Genomic DNA, 17,652 nt, shown 5'->3' with positions numbered 1-17,652 from the left:
TAATAAAAATAATTTTACTATTAAAATTTTCTCTTTTTTTTAATATACTTATAACGGTATAAAATGTGAGAGGTTTTTCAAAAAGGGCTTAAGTCTACATTTTTTTAGAGAAAAAGTAGTTATGGTGACAAATTATATTTCGTGTGATTTATGTTTGCGAATTAAGTTTATTTAGATTTATAAAAATAGACTTATAAAAATGATAACACAAATTTTTAGAACCCTAATACTTTGACCACCTCACCCTTATTACACGATAAGTAAAGGTGATAAAATATTCGGGATTTCATTTTTTTGTTAAAATTTAAAATTCATACGCGCTCTATTTAAAAAAGTAAAAACACTGGGAAAAAAGTGGATGTATAATTTTTTGTCCACATTAACGTAGTCAGAAACGTGCCATTTACATTATAAAACCCAAAAGTATACAAAACTCAATTTCGACAAAAATGGACTTATGTCCCTTTTGAAAAAACGCTCTTCAATTGCTGAAGTCTTCTAAAAAACATTTGGAGCAAAAACTGCTGAAGTCTTCTAAAATTGTGTCTGAAAGAAACTCTGATTTTCGCTTTTTAATTGATTTTAATTTGATTGACCTTTATCATTTTATCCTAAAAAAGGAACCCTTAAACATATGTTATTATTCATAGAGGTTTATTTGAGTACGGCTCAATTTTATTTGAAAACAGCCATGTAATAAGCTTTGCCACGCCTGCTTGCTAGTAGCCGCTGTAGCTTTACGTAAGAGTGGACTTTATTTATTATTAATTTATTTTTGATATTACATTAAGATGTTTAAAACATCTTAACGTAATATCAAAAATAAATTAATAATAAAGAAAGAAAAGAAAAACAAAGAAGAGTTGTTGAAATTTAGTTGAGTGTTTGAGTCCGTTGATGTTTGATTTCTAAATGTGATTGCGAACAAGACATTCATTATCATGGTATTTATATAACATAATCTCAAGAGAAACTTTAACAGTTTATCAAATGACAACCTAATACGTTTGAGTACAGCAATAAAATATTTGTTTAGCGCTACAACCGCTACCCTAAATTATTAACATTTTAACTTTTTTTAAATCATTTTTTAATTTTTTAATCAATTTTTAAATCGCCTTTTTGACTTTTTCAGAATAATCTTCAAAGCGTAAAGTTGAATAGTTATAAATATTTTTCTTAAACTATAAAATATTTATAATATTATAAAATATAAGATAAGTTTAGAGTTGCATGTAAGTATGTACAGCTAAACATGTATAATAAAAATGCTTAAATGAAAACCCAATTTGTCTGCGCTAACGTTAAACGCGGTTGGCTTAACACCGCAAGGTACTTGGGTACTTAAAAACAGTATAGTCTATCTAGTAGCCATGCTATACTGCTACTGCTTTGTTATTACAAATAAGACGCTGCGTGTCAGCTTTGTTATTAAAAATAAGATTATAAAATATTTTTTTATTTTCAAGGAAATTTTATATGCAATATTATATATAACATTTATAACACACCTTATTCATTGTTTCTAATATCTTTATATTAGATCTAATTGTATTTTTATTTGCATTTATTGCATATATTTGAGTGCAGTTTTATTTATAAATTGTTTTTTAGTTTAAAAAAATAATGCCTCATATGTTATCATCACCGGATGAGTTATCCATTATTACTTCACGTTTATCTCTCATTTTTTGATTAACGGTTTCATCATATTGTTCAATAAATTTGTCGTGAAGTCTTGAATCTTCAGGCATGCTATCCAATGAAAGTCGGCGTTGTCTGAAAAGTTTATTAACTGAGTATCCATCAACTATGTGAAATAAAAAAAGTTGTTTAATATGATTTTAATTAAAATTATTAAATCATTAAGATGCAAAACCAAGTTTTGTAAAATTAAAACAAAATAAGCAGGGCCTTCCCGAAGAGGTCTTCCAGGGTGGATGGGGGGGGGGGGGGGGAGGGAGGAAAACGTGTATGTTTTTTTAATAACTAGAGTCACCAATAATAATAATAATAATAATAATAATAATAATAATAATAATAATAAAAATGTCCTCCATGTTTGCACTTTGCTAACTATAGTTCAAAAACTGCTCAATGTGCCAACTCAAATGCTTATATGACAGTTTTGGGGGAGGGGAACACCCTATACCCCCCACCTTCCTTTCGGGACGGCCCTGAATATACGATGTGATTTTTAATTTCTAATGTTTTACCTAATGTTATATCTATTTACCTGTCAAAAATAAAAACAAGAACAAGATTGCCAAAAATCCTTTCATTTCAAATCAAAAAAATTTTCTTCAATGACTTCCTGTTAGCGTTGTAAAATAAAAAATAAAAATAAAATAAATCTAAGGTATAAAATTGATATAAATTATAGATATTGTAATTTAGTTTTAAATTTTAAACATTTATGAAAGAGTTTTAATAATTCATGCTAAGAATGTCTTAGATTCTTTGGAAAAGTTTTTCTATAGTTACAAATCAATAAAATTAGAAAATGACTCATATTTACTATATCAATAAATTATGCATCATTTTTGCAGGTTTGCATACTAATTGAATTTTAATGCATTTAATTTACTTGATAACCAAAATGTTGTTAACGTATTTGCATATTTTTGTTTCTACGTATAAATATTTCGACCCAAATTGCTTTAGATAAGTCAAAAAATATACAGCCAAGTATTGGTGACTACCTTAATAAAATTGGCAACAAAGTCAAAGAATTATAAGCTTGTTTAACAGCTTTCCCAGTGGGCATATGGCCTAAAGAACGTCTTTTGAACCGTCCAAAACAGTTTAAAAGACGTTCAAAACGTTCGAAAGACGTTTAAAAGACGTTTTTTTTACGTCCCTTGCCCACTGGGTTATGAGTTATCATATTCCTTTTGTAACTTGGAGAATAGTAAAGATATTGAAAATAACTGGAAAGCTCTAAAATTTTAAATCCCTTATGATCGACATGCTATAAAGAAATTTTTTACAAACTACGCAATAATAAAATACGTGGACCACCAAATCGGGAAATTTCCGGTGCGCCATACCATCTGTGGTGCTTTCCTCCACGCCACAATATTATTTTCATATGTATAGTAACTACAAAAATTTCTTTAATTGCTGAAGTCTTCTAAAATTGTGTCTGAACGAAACTCTGATTTTCGCTTTTTAATTTAATTTAATTGAACTTTATTGTTTTTATCGTAAAAAAGGAACCCTTATGCATATGTCATTATTCATAGGGGTTTATTTGAGTACGGCTCAATTTTAATCTGAAAATAGCAATGTAATAAGCTTTGCCACGCCTGCTTGCTAGTAGCTGCTGCAGTTTTACGTAAGAGTGGACTTGTAAAACAATTTTAATTTATTTGTGATATTACATTAAGATTAGTTAAGTGTTTAAGTCAGTTGATGTTTGATTGCTAACTGTGATTGCGAACAAGATATTCATAATCACGGTATTTATTTAACATATTTTCAAGAGAAACTTTAACAGTTTATCCAATGACAACCCAATACGTTTAAGTACATTATTTGATTAGCGCAACAGCCGCTACCCTAAACTATTAACATTTTAATTTTTTTTAAATCATTTTACTCCGCCTTTTTGACTTTTTCAGAATAATCTTCAAAGCGTAAAGTTGAATAGTTATAAATATTTTTCTTAAACTATAAAATATTTATAATATTATAAAATATAAGATAAGTTTAGAGTTGCATGTAAGTATGTACAACTAAACATGTATAATAAAAATGCTTAAATGAAAACCCAATTTGTCTGCGCTAACGTTAAACGCGGTTGGCTTAACACCGCAAGGTACTTGGGTACTTAAAAACAGTATAGTCTATCTAGTAGCCATGCTATACTGCTACTGCTTTGTTATTACAAATAAGACGCTGCATGATATATAACATTTATAACACACCTTATTCATTGTTTCTAATATTTTTATATTAGGTCTAATTGTATTTTTATTTGCATTTATTGCATATATTTGAGTGCAGTTTTATTTATAAATTGTTTTTTAGTTTAAAAAAACAATGCCTCATATGTTATCATCACCGGATGAGTTATCCATTATTACTTCACGTTTATCTCTCATTTTTTGATTAACGGTTTCATCATATTGTTCAATAAACTTGTCGTGAAAACTTGAATCTTCCGGCGCGTTGTCCATTGATGAAAGTCGGCGTTGTCTGAAAAGTTTATTAACTGAGTATCCATCAACTATGTGAAATAAAAAAAGTTGTTTAATATGATTTTAATTAAAATTATTAAATGATTAAGAAGCAAAACCAAATTATGCAAAATTAAAACAAAATACAATGAGATTTTTAATTTATAAAGTTATATCTATTTACCTAATGTTATATCTATTTACCTGTCAAAAATAAAAACAAGAACAAGATTGCCAAAAACCCTTTCATTTCAAATCAAAAAACTTTTTCTTCAATGACTTCCTGTTAGCGTTTTAAAATTAAAAAAATAATAATAATAAATCTAAGGTATAACATTGATATAAATTAATATGTTTTAATTTAATTTTAAATTTTATATATTTAAGAAAGAGTTTTAATAATTATTTTAATAACTCATGCTAAGAATGTTTTAGATTAATTAGAAAAGTTTTTCCGTAGTTACAAGTCAATAAATGATTATACAAATGATAATGACTCATATTTACGATGACTACTTCTGCTAATTGAATCCTAATGCATTTTAATTTACTTGATAACCAAAATGTTGTTAACGTATTTGCGTAATATTATTTTTACGTATAAATTTTTCGAATTATTTTAGACAAGACAAAAAATATACAGACAAGTATTGGTGACTACCTTAATAAAATAGGCAATAAAGCTGAAGAAATATTAGCTTGTTTAACAGCTTTCGCATTGGGGACATTGCCTAAAGAATGTTTTTTAATCAGTTCAAAAGAAGTTCAAAGCGTTGGAAAGATGTTTATAAGGCATTTTTTTACGTCTTTTGCCTACTGGGTTATGAGTTATCATATTCCTTTTGTAACTTAGAGAATAGTAAAGATATAAAAACGGCTGGAAAGCTCTAAGATTTTAAATCTCTTATGATTGACATGCTATAAAGAATATTCTTACGAACTACGCAACAGGCGCGAACTGGGCCACCAAATAGGGAAATTTCCGGTGCACCCAACTTGGTGCCTTCCTACACGCCACAATATTATTATCATATGTATAGTAACCACAAAACTATTTAGTATTACCGCCTTATGTACAAATTCATGATCTTTCAATTTCTGACAATGCAATTAAAGCATCTGGTACATCACGAACTTGATAGCAAACGGCTTCGACACTTTATTTTACAATATTGTGATTATTTATAAATTTAATAACTTTTAATGCTCTAATTAAAGAAACTTTAAACAAATTTATTTTCTTATAGTTAATCTTATAGTAATATCATATCAAAGTTCTTAATGACTGAAGAAAAATTAAATTGTCCTATTTAAAAACTGTTTTGCATAAATTTAGCGAGTTATAATTATATCGTATGATCTTAAGATCATACGTGCAAAATAATGTATTGTGCCTTATCTTCTTTATGTGCCTAAAGGAATTTAGCATGGCATAAGTTCCTTATGTGCACAAATGTGTACAAATTATTCAAAACTAAATTTCTTAAAAGCATAAAGTAGCAGAGCCTTTAGAAAACCTTATAAAACCTGATTTTAACCTTCATAAAATAGCATCCATACAGTCATTTTTGTATGTGTATATTTTTTGCTACACAAAATTTTGGGAAAGTATATAACACTTCGCTCAAAACTTTACTTTTTTGTCAGTCCTTATCTTGATGCTGTATTTAAAATAGGAAAATTTCCCGACATGCACTAACATCGTTTTTTATGAAGTATGATTTCTATTAGTATTAACTCAATTTTAGCTTAAAAAATTTTCATGATTGAGCGCAATCATAATTTTAAAAATGTCTGTTTATGTGCACACCAGGCCTTAAAGGGTTAAATTTATCCGTGTTACTACAAGTTTACGATACTTAGTAAGTTAGCCACTAACTGTTAGTGATTGCATAGTACATTATGCAGGTTGCTATGGTAATTTCGTCAGGAACTTCCCAGCAAGCGAATTCGTCAGTGTCTAATGAACAGAAGACGACTGCTACAAAATCTGACACATCATCATCTGAGGCTAAGAGAAAGTCTAGCGGTGCTCAAGGAAGACAAAAAAAAAAGTGCGTGATTTGCTTCGATTAGGCCGTGATTCTAAACAACGTAAATGACTGCTTAATAAACATATTAATAACAGTGTTGAAAAAGCAACTGTTCTCACCCCAAACCCTGTTTTAATTGAGGAAAATGCTTGTTCATCAAATATAACGCCTAACGTAATCAGTGAAGCAAGTACTGTGTTAAATACAATATCCTCCAGTCTTTAACAACATATACAATCAGCTGCTACTATAAGTTAAATTGATCATAAATACTATAACAGGCTGCGCGGTTTGCGCAGGTTGCGACTGCTGCGGGTTGCGCGAGAACTTGTTGCAGTATACTGAAACAAGTTCTCGCGCACTCTTTATGTTTATATAGGATGTCGGTTCATCAAGGTTTATCTTAAAAACTACTGGAGTTAGCATCATCTACTTCTTGATGATGCTAACTCCGGTAGTCTCTAACATAAACCAAAGTGTACCGAGGCAATTAAATTAATCTATAAGCCGCTTCCTAAAAGTGCACAGCCTGCACTTTCAGGAAGTTGTTATAGTGTGCACTTTCAGAACAGCATTAGTAAATGATAACATGATTCAGCCAACCATATAGATGTAAAGAATTTACAGTATAATCTAAAAAGAGATTATACTGTAAAAGATGTCTAAAGTCGTAAAATAACCGCAAGAGTTGAAAATGATAAAGTCGTAATACTTAACTGTAATGCATTTTTAATGCATTTGTAGCATTTTTTAAAAAATATTCTAGTAATAATCTTATCTAGTAGAAAATCGCGCAAGTATTGGAAAATATTGAAGTATTCAACCAAAGTTTTGCAGCAGTAATTTTTATTGGAGGCAAGCTTTTTCGTACAGTGGTAATTGGAGTAAGTCTCTTTAAAGATTGCACGATAAATCTTTTGATCAAAGGAAATTTTGGAACTAATATTGCCAATGTCAGAGTTCGATGTTCCACTTAACAACCATGCAAAAAAAGTAATTCAAGCAAGTCAAAAGAGGAAAGAATTTTTGAAACGCAAAGGAAAAGGAAGCTCACGTGGAAGTGACGGTTTGGTCGCAATGTTATTAAGGATCACAGTTAACAACATTATAGCTACTATTTCAAACTTGATGAGAAATTAAATAGTCAAGAAAATTGATGGTCAGAAATTCAGTGTTCAAATAGATGGTAGTCAAGATACGTCAGTGATTGAGCAAGAGACAATAGAGGTTCTGCTTCTACCTATTAACACTTTCATTCTCACAAGTGAGCTGTGAACGGGCATTTGAGAAATTAAAAGTTGTTTCTAACTATGTAGCGACAAGCTTGAGATATTTATGTTCATGTCGACCGAGAAGGACATTTTGGATTCAATTACAGTTAACGACTCAGTTGGCTATTTATGTAAAGCTTCAGTAAAGTTATCAAAGTGAAAAAAATCTTCATATGGATAAATGTTGTAACTTATGTTGTAACAGCTAAATATCCCCACCCCAACCCAATTTCTATTCTATTCCCACCCGTTTTATCAACAAAATATTTTTTACATTATTTTTTATTAAACCCATATCATGTTGAATATGTTTGGAAGGCATGTTAAATTCACACAGAGTTATCTGACAAACTAAAATTGTTTTTAAATAAATTGCTTTATTTTCACCTTATAACCTCCTTAATGATACTGACAAATCAAAGTTAGGCCAAACTATTTTATTCCACAAATAAGGTCCACGATGAGCAATACACAACTAAGTAAAATTTGTTCAGCAAAATGTTTCATTTAAAATGTTATCATTACGCAGGGTATATTTATTATTTGTTTTTAATGTGAAAAATATTTTGAAAATAAGTAATCCTTGATAATTCTGACATCGAAAGATAAAACAAAGAACTTTATAAATGTTTAGTTCATGTTATAAAATATCATGTCTTTAAATAAAATTTCTGTATGCACAAAACGATTTTGGAAATATATTTAGCAATTTACTTTTGCTAGTACTTCCCCAAGCAAAATATGCATAGTTAATATAGCTATGTATAAATGAGTAGTAAATTTGCATAAGGTTTTTTCCTTATACTTTTAGCAATTTTAGAGTTCATGTAATTAGTATGTGGTTTCCATGTAACATTTTTATCTGAATAAATTCCTTTCTATACAACTTTGTGAACGATTCTTTTTTATTTCAACTTATTCTATATATAATTTAGGTGAGATATTTGGCATTAGAGGTTTTTTTGATTAGAAATAAAACAGAATGTACTTTTGTTAACGTTCATAGTTAATTTATTGCCTGGTTTAATATGGGCTCAAGTTCCGGTTTGATTTGTGTTAAAATTCTTTGTTTACATTGATAAAAAGTTCATCAATGTTAGCATTTGATAAGAATAAATTTGTATTATCGATAAATATAGTTCCGATGCCTTGTTAAGGTCATAAGGTCACCAGGTGTTGTTGTTAAGGTCATAAGGTCACCAGGTGTTGTTGTTAAGGTCATAAGGTCACCAGGTGTTGTTGTTAAGTTCATTTATATAGATTTAAATTAAAAGGAGTTCTAAATAGATCCCTGTGGAACACCACATGATATTTCTGTGGAACACCACATGTTGTTTCTGTGGAACACCACATGTTATTTCTGTGGAACACCACATGTTATTTCTGTGGAACACCACATGTTATTTCTGTGGAACACCACATGTTATTTCTGTGGAACACCACATGTTATTTCTGTGGAACACCACATGTTATTTCTGTGGAACACCACATGCTATTTCTGTGGAACACCACATGTTATTTCTGTGGAACACCACATGTTATTTCAGTCATTTCATTACAGCATCCATTATTATCCGTATTGCTTTCGCTTTTTTTTAGAAACATTTTGATACCATTTTTAACAGATTATTTTTTATGCCGTAGTATTTAAGTTTATGAAGCAAAATACTATGATTTACGGTACCAAAAGCTTTAGAAAGGTCAATAAAAATGCCTAGGGTACACCACACAGTGTTCAACGGCCCATCTAATTGTTGACGTCACTAAAAAAATATGCTGAGCTAACACTAACTGAAGTAAAGCGCCAAAATAAATGATTGCCTATCTTTTCTTTATATATGAAGGAAGTTTGGCTATCTTAAACATAAAAATAAAACACATAGAAAGATTTGGAGCAAAAATAGTTGCGTAAATACTCTTAGGAATAATTTTCCTAACTGTTTTCAGATAACCAGAAAAAACGCATGACAACGGTAATGTTATTGAAATTTTTTCTTTTTCATGCTGACACAAAAAATAACAAAGACTTTGCAAAGGAAACTATTCAAGCTCAAAAAAAGACTACCCTACGGGTATTTGTTTTTAAAAGTTACGTTCTAAATGTCTTTTAACGTTTTTTAAACGTCTTTTAAACGTTCTTTACGTAAGAATGCTTAGAAGGCGTTTAAAAGACATTTAAAATACATTTAGAACGTAACTTTTAAAAACAAGTAATTTCTAAGTAAAGTATTAAAAAAAGCTTTTGTAATTTTACGCTAATTAAAATGTCGGAAATAAATGATTTTGAATCATTAAACTTCAACGTTTCAGAAACTAATTATTTCTCATCGGGTGAAAATATTGACCCAGACATAAATTATCATGATTTATTTACTGATTCCACGTATTATTATCCTAGCTAAATAGAAGAGTTTTTTTTTATTTAAGAAAACTAATGATAAAAACTACGATTAGATAATAATACTCTGCATTAATATAAGAAAACTAAGTCGTAATTTTGAAAATTTTTTCAATATTATTAAAGAAAATAAAACCTTTATATAACTTGTTTAACTGAAAATTGGATTAATTCGAAAAGTTTTGATAACACAAATTTTCAACTTTCTCATTTTTAGTAAATCTCTTTAGAATGGCAAAATAATAAACGTGGTGGTGGAGTTCTTAGCTTTTAAATGAAAATATAGTACATGCCTAAAGAATGATTTAATTGCTTCTGATGGTGATAAAGAAATTTTAACTATTGAAATTTAAACAACCATGCAAGAATTATTTTATGAAGCTGTTGTTATCGACCATCTGACGGGTTAAGTGAAAACTTGACCATTTTTTTCAATAAAATTATTTTAAAAGAAAGAAATAAAAGAAAAAAAAAATTTTCTTGTCGGAGATTTTAATATAAACTGTTTTCTCTGCAACAACGAATTTAAAATTAAAAATTTCTATGACAAAAAAAAAATACTCAGCAGTACCCTTGATTAACCGCCCGACTGGAGTTACAGTAAACTCAGCGACTCTGCTAGATGACATATCACAGCAGATATCGTTAACAATGATATTCAAAAAGGAATTCTAAAAACAGATATATCTGACCTTTTTCCAATTTTTTAGCTATTCGATCAAGCTCTAAAATAAAAATTTAGCACAAAAAAATTAAAAAACGTATGTTTGATCACGCTGATGTAGAACAATTTAAAGAATAATTATTTATTTATTTAACAATAATTAACTTTCCGATTTGTGAAAAGACTTTAAGTCCACAAAACTTAAATTCACCTTGGATTACTAAGGATTTTAAAAAATCATACAAAGTAAAACAAAAGTTATACATTAAATGTTAAAAAACAAAATAAATGACGGCTGAGAAAGCATAGATCTAAAGTAGTTAAAGTTTAAACAGAAAAAGTTGGGGGAGGGGGAAGGGCAACGCTTCCTTCGCCCACTGTCCAAACGCCAGAGTTTATATATATATTTTATTGTATCAATTACCAACTTTCGGTTGCTTATTGCTCTTGAATTAGCAGAAATATAGATTTACTATTTACGTTCTCATACACAAAAATCTAGTAAAATACTTGGTTCTATTACAAAGTTTAATTTAATTTCACGGGTTGTTTCGTTGTTGTCAATACTTACTGAATCTTGCAATTTGTCACGTACCCTTTCTAACTTCACACTCTAACTTTGTTTTTTTTCATAAAGGAAAACATTAAAAAAAAAAATCTTTGATTAGGTTGTTTTCTAAATTTTTTAAATTACTTGTTAATATTAAGGTAATAAAATCATTTAACATTTAAAAAACACATTTAAAAAAGTATATTTCATGAAAGTCTACGTTTATTTATAAAATTTTACCACTGAAACTTATTAATATTATATAATAAATAGTATTTTAGTTACTAAGTTAACTATACGTATTTCGTTCATAAAGCATAATTAAATATGAAGAGTACACGGGAAAAAACGGCATAGTCGCATTTATAAAGTTTTTAAAAAGTATTTATGAATCATTTATAATAGCCTTTGTATAAAGTTAGGAAAAAAAATTTTTAAATAAAAGTTACAAATATTTTATTAAAAATGTAAACTTCAGATAAATTAATTAAGAAATTATTTTTCTAATTTACTTCTATGCTTTATATGAAAATTTTTATAAATGATTAATATATACTTTATAAATATGAATATGCCGTTTTTTCTCGTGTACTCTTCATTTATTTACTATTTAGCATTTCTTTCCGTTTTTTTCCGTTAAAAACTGTTTCTCAAGTTGCGGTGTGAAACAGTTTCATTTCGAAAGAAGTTTTGTTTTGCAAGTACGACCTCCGTAAGCGCTACTTTCATACGTAGCGAAATAGTTTTATTTCGTAACTCAACTGCGAAAGGCTAAATTTCTTAACTAGCGTTTGCAAAATAAACATTGACGGTTATAAATGTAAAAAAATTCTGGATCTCAATATTATTCCGAAAGAATTTTTTTTTTCCAGAATTGCGCATAATCTAACGGTTAATAATTCTCGTCCATATATTACTGCAGACATTCGGAAAAAACAAAGCTATATCAAAAACTGAGAATTCTTTTCCTTTTTATAGTTCTAGAAAATAAAAAAAAGTTTCTTTTCAGTTAAAAAGTTGTTGACAGCAGGCTTGTGGAACCGAGCCGGAGCTGGAGCTGGAGCCGCAAAAGTTGAACGGCTCACGACTCTCGTAATTTTTAAAGGAATAGAATGTATCTTTATTTTACTGTAGACAAATTTTATTCATACCTTGTTTAACTAACTTGTTGAATGAACTATTTATTGAATTTCTATTTTTTTTTAATATTTTTCTAACAGTTACAAAACCTTCGACTCCATAAGCCTGGTTGACAGTATCTTTGATGTCTATTAAAATTAACTTTTTTATATTTACGTCAAGAGTATTGAATCACAGATATGAATGCTCAAAAACTTATTTCAGAGTAAAAACAAAAAAGTAATACTACTTTTAAGTTTGAAATGTAACTTTTGTATATAGGTGTAGACAACCACGGACCAAGAACCACCCTTAATTACCGCAAAAATTGAAAAAATCTAATGTTTCTAATCCTTTTTAAACTTGCATCGTAACTTTGTTATGTAAGAAAATGCTGCAAGCTCCTGTCTTCGTTTAAGAAGGCTAGAATCTGGTCATGTAAAAAAAAGGAGCAATTTTAAGCCCAAATGTTACTCATACGAAATACTTTTGTCCGAGTTTGTCAAAAAGACTTGGTAAGTGTTAATGAAGTAGCCAGAGTTTTCCAAGAGTGTTAATTTACCTCTAGCAATGATCAACACTTTGTAAATCATAAATTAAACCTTATTTTGATTGATGGTTATTACAACATCCAGAAGACATAACAATTTCAATAAATGCTGCTCCATTTGTGGATACAAGCAATCATAAATGAACAAACGGAGTAAAATTGAAGAGCATGAGCCTGAATTGAAACAAATTTTGACCTTGGGCCTTATTTCTTTTATAACAGGATTCAATTTGTGGAGCACCTTATACACATCAGTAACACAAAAGACCTAGAGATATAGAAGGTTAGAGAAACATGTAAAAGATGAGAAAGAGAAAGTTCAGAAAATTCTAATGAAGAAACAAGGTCTGGTTGTAGATTTTTTAGGTTCATTCTTTTCGGGCATTAAAAAAGAAAAATACACCCAGAAAGTTTAACAACAGCTTATTTTTGAACGTTTTTTATTGTAGGATACGCGATTGTTGCTGAGGGGTTGGAAAAAGAACTGCTTAAAAAGATCTTTAATACCATTTACGTTGTCTTTCAACAAGAAAACTGATTTTAGACAGAATAAACCACTTCAGTGGTTTTTGCTAGAACACTGATTTGTTGTTTATCAAACATTACAGCTGGTATTAAGTTCCCCTATCCGGCCACAAATTACTGATTTACTTTCATCAAGTGATCAGAGTCAAAAATCAACAAATTAGAATATTTTTTGAAGATGTTCATTATTCTGAAATCATCTGTTACCTATTTTCTTTTCATTAAAAAAATACCCTATTTTATGTGGTTATTAAGGTGCTCCCAGAAGTTCTAACGGAAGACAATTTAACTAGAAAGTTCACGCCTTATTCCTTACTAATGTCGCTTATTGGGCTAGAACCGGCGTTGAACCCCGGACGTTTCGGTTCTGATCTCGAACCCTTACCACTGCGCTTTTTTGATACCTGACATTGAGAACTTATGTTTTGAATTGTTGTATCAATAAATTTATTTATAGTGGCCTTTAAAAGCCACTATAAATAAGAATTTTGACAATTGAGGGTTGAGACAAATAAGAATTTTGAGCTAACTGGCGCGTTATTATCTCTCTGCTACTTTTTAGAGTCAACGTTGACGTTTTATTGATACAACAATTCAAAACATAAGTTCTCAATGTCAGGTATCAAAAAAGCGCAGTAGTAAGGGTTCGAGATCAGAACCGAAAGGTTCGGGGTTCAACGCCGGTTCTAGCCCAATAAGCGACATTAGTAAGGAATAAGGCGTGAACTTTCTAGTTAAATTGTCTTCCGCGGTGCTCTGTGATAAGATCGTTAGAACTTCTGGGAGCACCTTAATAACCAGTTTTGACTAATTGCGCGGCGGTTTGAACAAAAACAGCAGTTAAAAATGAGGAAATCATAATCATTTCTTTTGAAAAACTATTGGTTTTAGAAAATAATTCCCGCAATAAGTATTGGTTTCTTTTGGAGTATTTAAATCTAATAATAATCTGAATCCACCATTAATAAAAAACCTGCTTACAATTAAAAACATTCCTAATGAACTTCCATGGTGCAAAAAAATGTTGCTACCTCCCAAAGGCTCTAAATTAAAAATGTACTAACAACGTTTTGTATAGAGCCACCTCGCTTAGGAACTCTTCAAATAAAGTCGTGTGACCATGTCGTGTTAAAGTTTAGTAAGTTTTAAAAACTTATTAAAATAGGGCAATAATTGTTTTTGTAAAATATGGCACTTTTGAAAACTTTTTTTTTTTAATTTTTTTGTTTACTAAAATTTATAAATTGTTTTTTGTTTCTTATGTATTTTAAATTGGATATATAGTATAAAAATTGTAAATTAGATCTTCGGCAGGCTTATTTTATTTGTTTACAATCCTTTATAACTATTTATTTGTTTCTTTTTCAACTTTCTTGTGTATTGAAACTTTAATTGTTTCTTAATTTTTTATTTATTGTAATATTGATGTAAATTTCAAACATTGTTGTTAAGGCTTATCTTTTATTTAAAAGCCTTAAAAGGCTATTTGTTTATTTATCAACGATTTTTATGTTGGTGTGTGCTATATAAAGTTATATGTGCTGATTTTAATTAGTTGACAAAAACTAAACTATAATATCCTATAAACGGTAAATAAAGTTTTTAAATTAAAAAATAAATGCACGTAAAACTTGTTTCTAACGGACAGGAACTAAAATTTCAAATTTCTGAACTTTAATTAGAAGTCTTTATTTTCAAAAAACTCTTTATCTCGTTCAAAAATTCTGTTCCGTATTTTGATGTAATAAATAAATAGTTTTACTAGATTTTTTGCGCATACGTGATATCTGCTGACACGTTGTGTTGTAAAACCCCAAAATTAAGCGCACTGTGAACTTACCTCTGCAGCCATTGTTTCTAATATACAAAAGACAAAGCAATAGTAAAATTTACTATCGTTGTTCCCTATGTGCAACTAAATAGCAAATGGTTTACTTAGCAACAGTTAATGATATAAATGAATATAATAGTATAGTGATATTTTTTAGTTTTGTAATATAAAAAATAGTTTATAAAAAAAAGTTTTCTACTACACTATATTCTTTCTACCTTTTTTATCTAAAGTTCTTTTTAAATCTATAAATTAAAGCAACTATTATGAAACTGGCAGGGCCGACGACACGAGTTTTGAAGTGGAGGGGCAAAATCGTTAATTTAATAATAAAGTTTTTTAAATATTTAAAATTTAGAAATAAAGTCTTTTAAAAATTTCCTCGGGTTAAGTGAGATTTTTGCTTCATAGTTATTGATTTATATTTTTTATTTAAAAAATATAAGTTAATAAATATAAACTAGCTCCCTATTATAAGCATAATGTTGATAGTATGTTTAGCAACGTGCATTTCTACAATAAAGGAAACCTTGTTCTGCGCTCATTTATTGTTTTTCGATTGTATAATAGTTTTCTAATTTTCCAATAGTATTAAGTAATTTTACTGAATTTATTTTTCAAAAGTTATAGGTACTTTAATTTTTTAATTTTAAAAAGCATTGTTGTTTTTACAACTTTTAATAAGTTATATAAAGGAATATGAAAAAGGTAAAAATAAAAACAAAATATTTAACTTATAAATCTTAGACAAATCTTTATAAATAATACAAAAATGAAAATTATTTAACGTATTAATTAAAATGAAAATGATATTTAGGTTTGTTAATAAATATGCGTTATTAGTGTTTCATTTAATAAGTTTAAAAAATATAAATTAAAAATTATATAAATTGTTCATAAAATTGATAAAAATAATTTTACAAGAATCAATTCATGTCAGTTGCAAATGAATTTCTATGCATCGTCTGTTACTGTTTTCTTTAAGTGTTGCGGTTCGTCAGCATTTTTACCTTTTAAAACTGCTAAATGTAATGATAATAATTGGAAAGGGATTATTGCTAAAATTCCCATTAAACAATCTGACGTTTTTGGTATGCATATTGAAATATCCACCATGTTTTTTGTTGTTTCGTCATCTTCTTCGCATATAACGATTGGTTTCCCTCCTCTTGCTTTTACTTGTTGAAACGCGTTAATACATTTCTCGTATATCGCATCTCGCATTATAATCATTATAATAGGCATGTTTTCATCGATTAGTGCCAGTGGACCATGCTTCAGTTCACCAGAATGAATACCTTCTGAATGAATATTTACAACTTCTTTAAATTTAAAAGACCCTTCTAGACAAGTTGCTTGTTGGTAACCCCTCCCCATTACCAATAAACTTTTACAATTGACGTACTTTTGTGCTAAATCTTTTAAATAGTTATTTAGTTTTAAAACAGTCTTAACTTTGTCGGGTATTGTTTTCAATTCGGAAATAATTTCTTGAACGCGTTTTTGTTTTGATCGTTTATCTTCTGCCATTTTTAACGAAAACATAGTAAGTACAATAAATTGACTCGTATACGTTTTGGTACTGGTAACACCAACTTCATTACCTGCATTTAGATTAATACCAAAATGGGTTTCAGCAGATAAGGTGCTGTTCTCCTCGTTTGTTATACCCATTAGTAAAGCTTCTTTCTTTTTACAATACTTGCATGCATTTAATACATCGCTAGTTTCGCCGGATTGACTGATAAAAATACAGACATCGTCACGAAAAATAGGAACTTCTCTATCTAATAAATCACTACTTGTTTCTACAAAAACGGGCAGATCTAAAAGTTCCTCCATTATTTGTCTACAAGCCAACGCTACGTGAAAACTTGATCCAGCACCAACTAAAATTATTCTACGACACCGAAGTAGATCATTTAAAAAAGTTTCAATGCCGTTCAGATGAATTTTAAAGTTATCAAAATCAACTCTTCCTAACATTGATTGTTGAATGCTTTGAGGTTGTTCAAATATTTCCTTTTCCATAAGGGTGGGAATCGTAGCATCTATATTTTTGTTGTCTTTTGATTCACTGAGCGAGCAATTTTGCACTTTCGTGAACTGAAGATGCTGCTGTTTATTTCTTGCAATAAACTCTAATCCTTCGTATAAAGAACTGTTTACATCCTTCCACGAATTTGGCTGTTGCTCGTTGATAAATAAAGAAGTTTCCATTTATTTTTATTTAGCTAAAGAAAAAAATGTATGCATTTATTTATATTTCAACTCTAATATTTTTTTAAATGTTTTATTTATGAAAACTTACGAAATGAAAAGTTTACTAATGAAAAGTTACGCTAGGTTTCTGTTTTTTTTTCGAAAGTGAAAGTTGATTTTTTATATATATATATATATATATATATATATATATATATATATATAGGTTTCTGTTTTTTTTTCGAAAGTGAAAGTTGATGTTTTATATATATATATATATATATATATATATATATATATATATATATATATATATATATATATATAT

At 28.9% G+C, this 17,652-nt stretch overlaps 1 protein-coding gene and 1 long non-coding RNA gene across 2 annotated transcripts; both read right to left on the bottom strand.

The window, feature by feature from the left end:
• Window positions 1-1,443: 1,443 nt before the first annotated feature.
• Window positions 1,444-2,353, bottom strand: LOC136076439 (uncharacterized). Its single transcript, XR_010636271.1, has 2 exons — window positions 2,237-2,353; window positions 1,444-1,810 (listed from the first exon to the last, which is right to left on the bottom strand). It is a non-coding gene; the product is annotated as an uncharacterized LOC136076439 (long non-coding RNA).
• Window positions 2,354-16,076: 13,723 nt separating this feature from the next.
• LOC105844017 (glutamine--fructose-6-phosphate aminotransferase [isomerizing] 2) lies at window positions 16,077-17,342 on the bottom strand. Its single transcript, XM_065789359.1, has one exon. The coding sequence runs from the start codon at window positions 17,340-17,342 to the stop codon at window positions 16,077-16,079; it is 1,266 nt and encodes a 421-aa protein (XP_065645431.1).
• Window positions 17,343-17,652: the final 310 nt, after the last annotated feature.

Source organism: Hydra vulgaris, chromosome 02, assembly GCF_038396675.1.
Source record: "Hydra vulgaris chromosome 02, alternate assembly HydraT2T_AEP".
NCBI lineage: Eukaryota > Metazoa > Cnidaria > Hydrozoa > Anthoathecata > Hydridae > Hydra > Hydra vulgaris.
The sequence above is the reverse complement of the archived record's forward strand: the minus strand, read 5'-3'. Positions and strand labels throughout refer to the sequence as shown.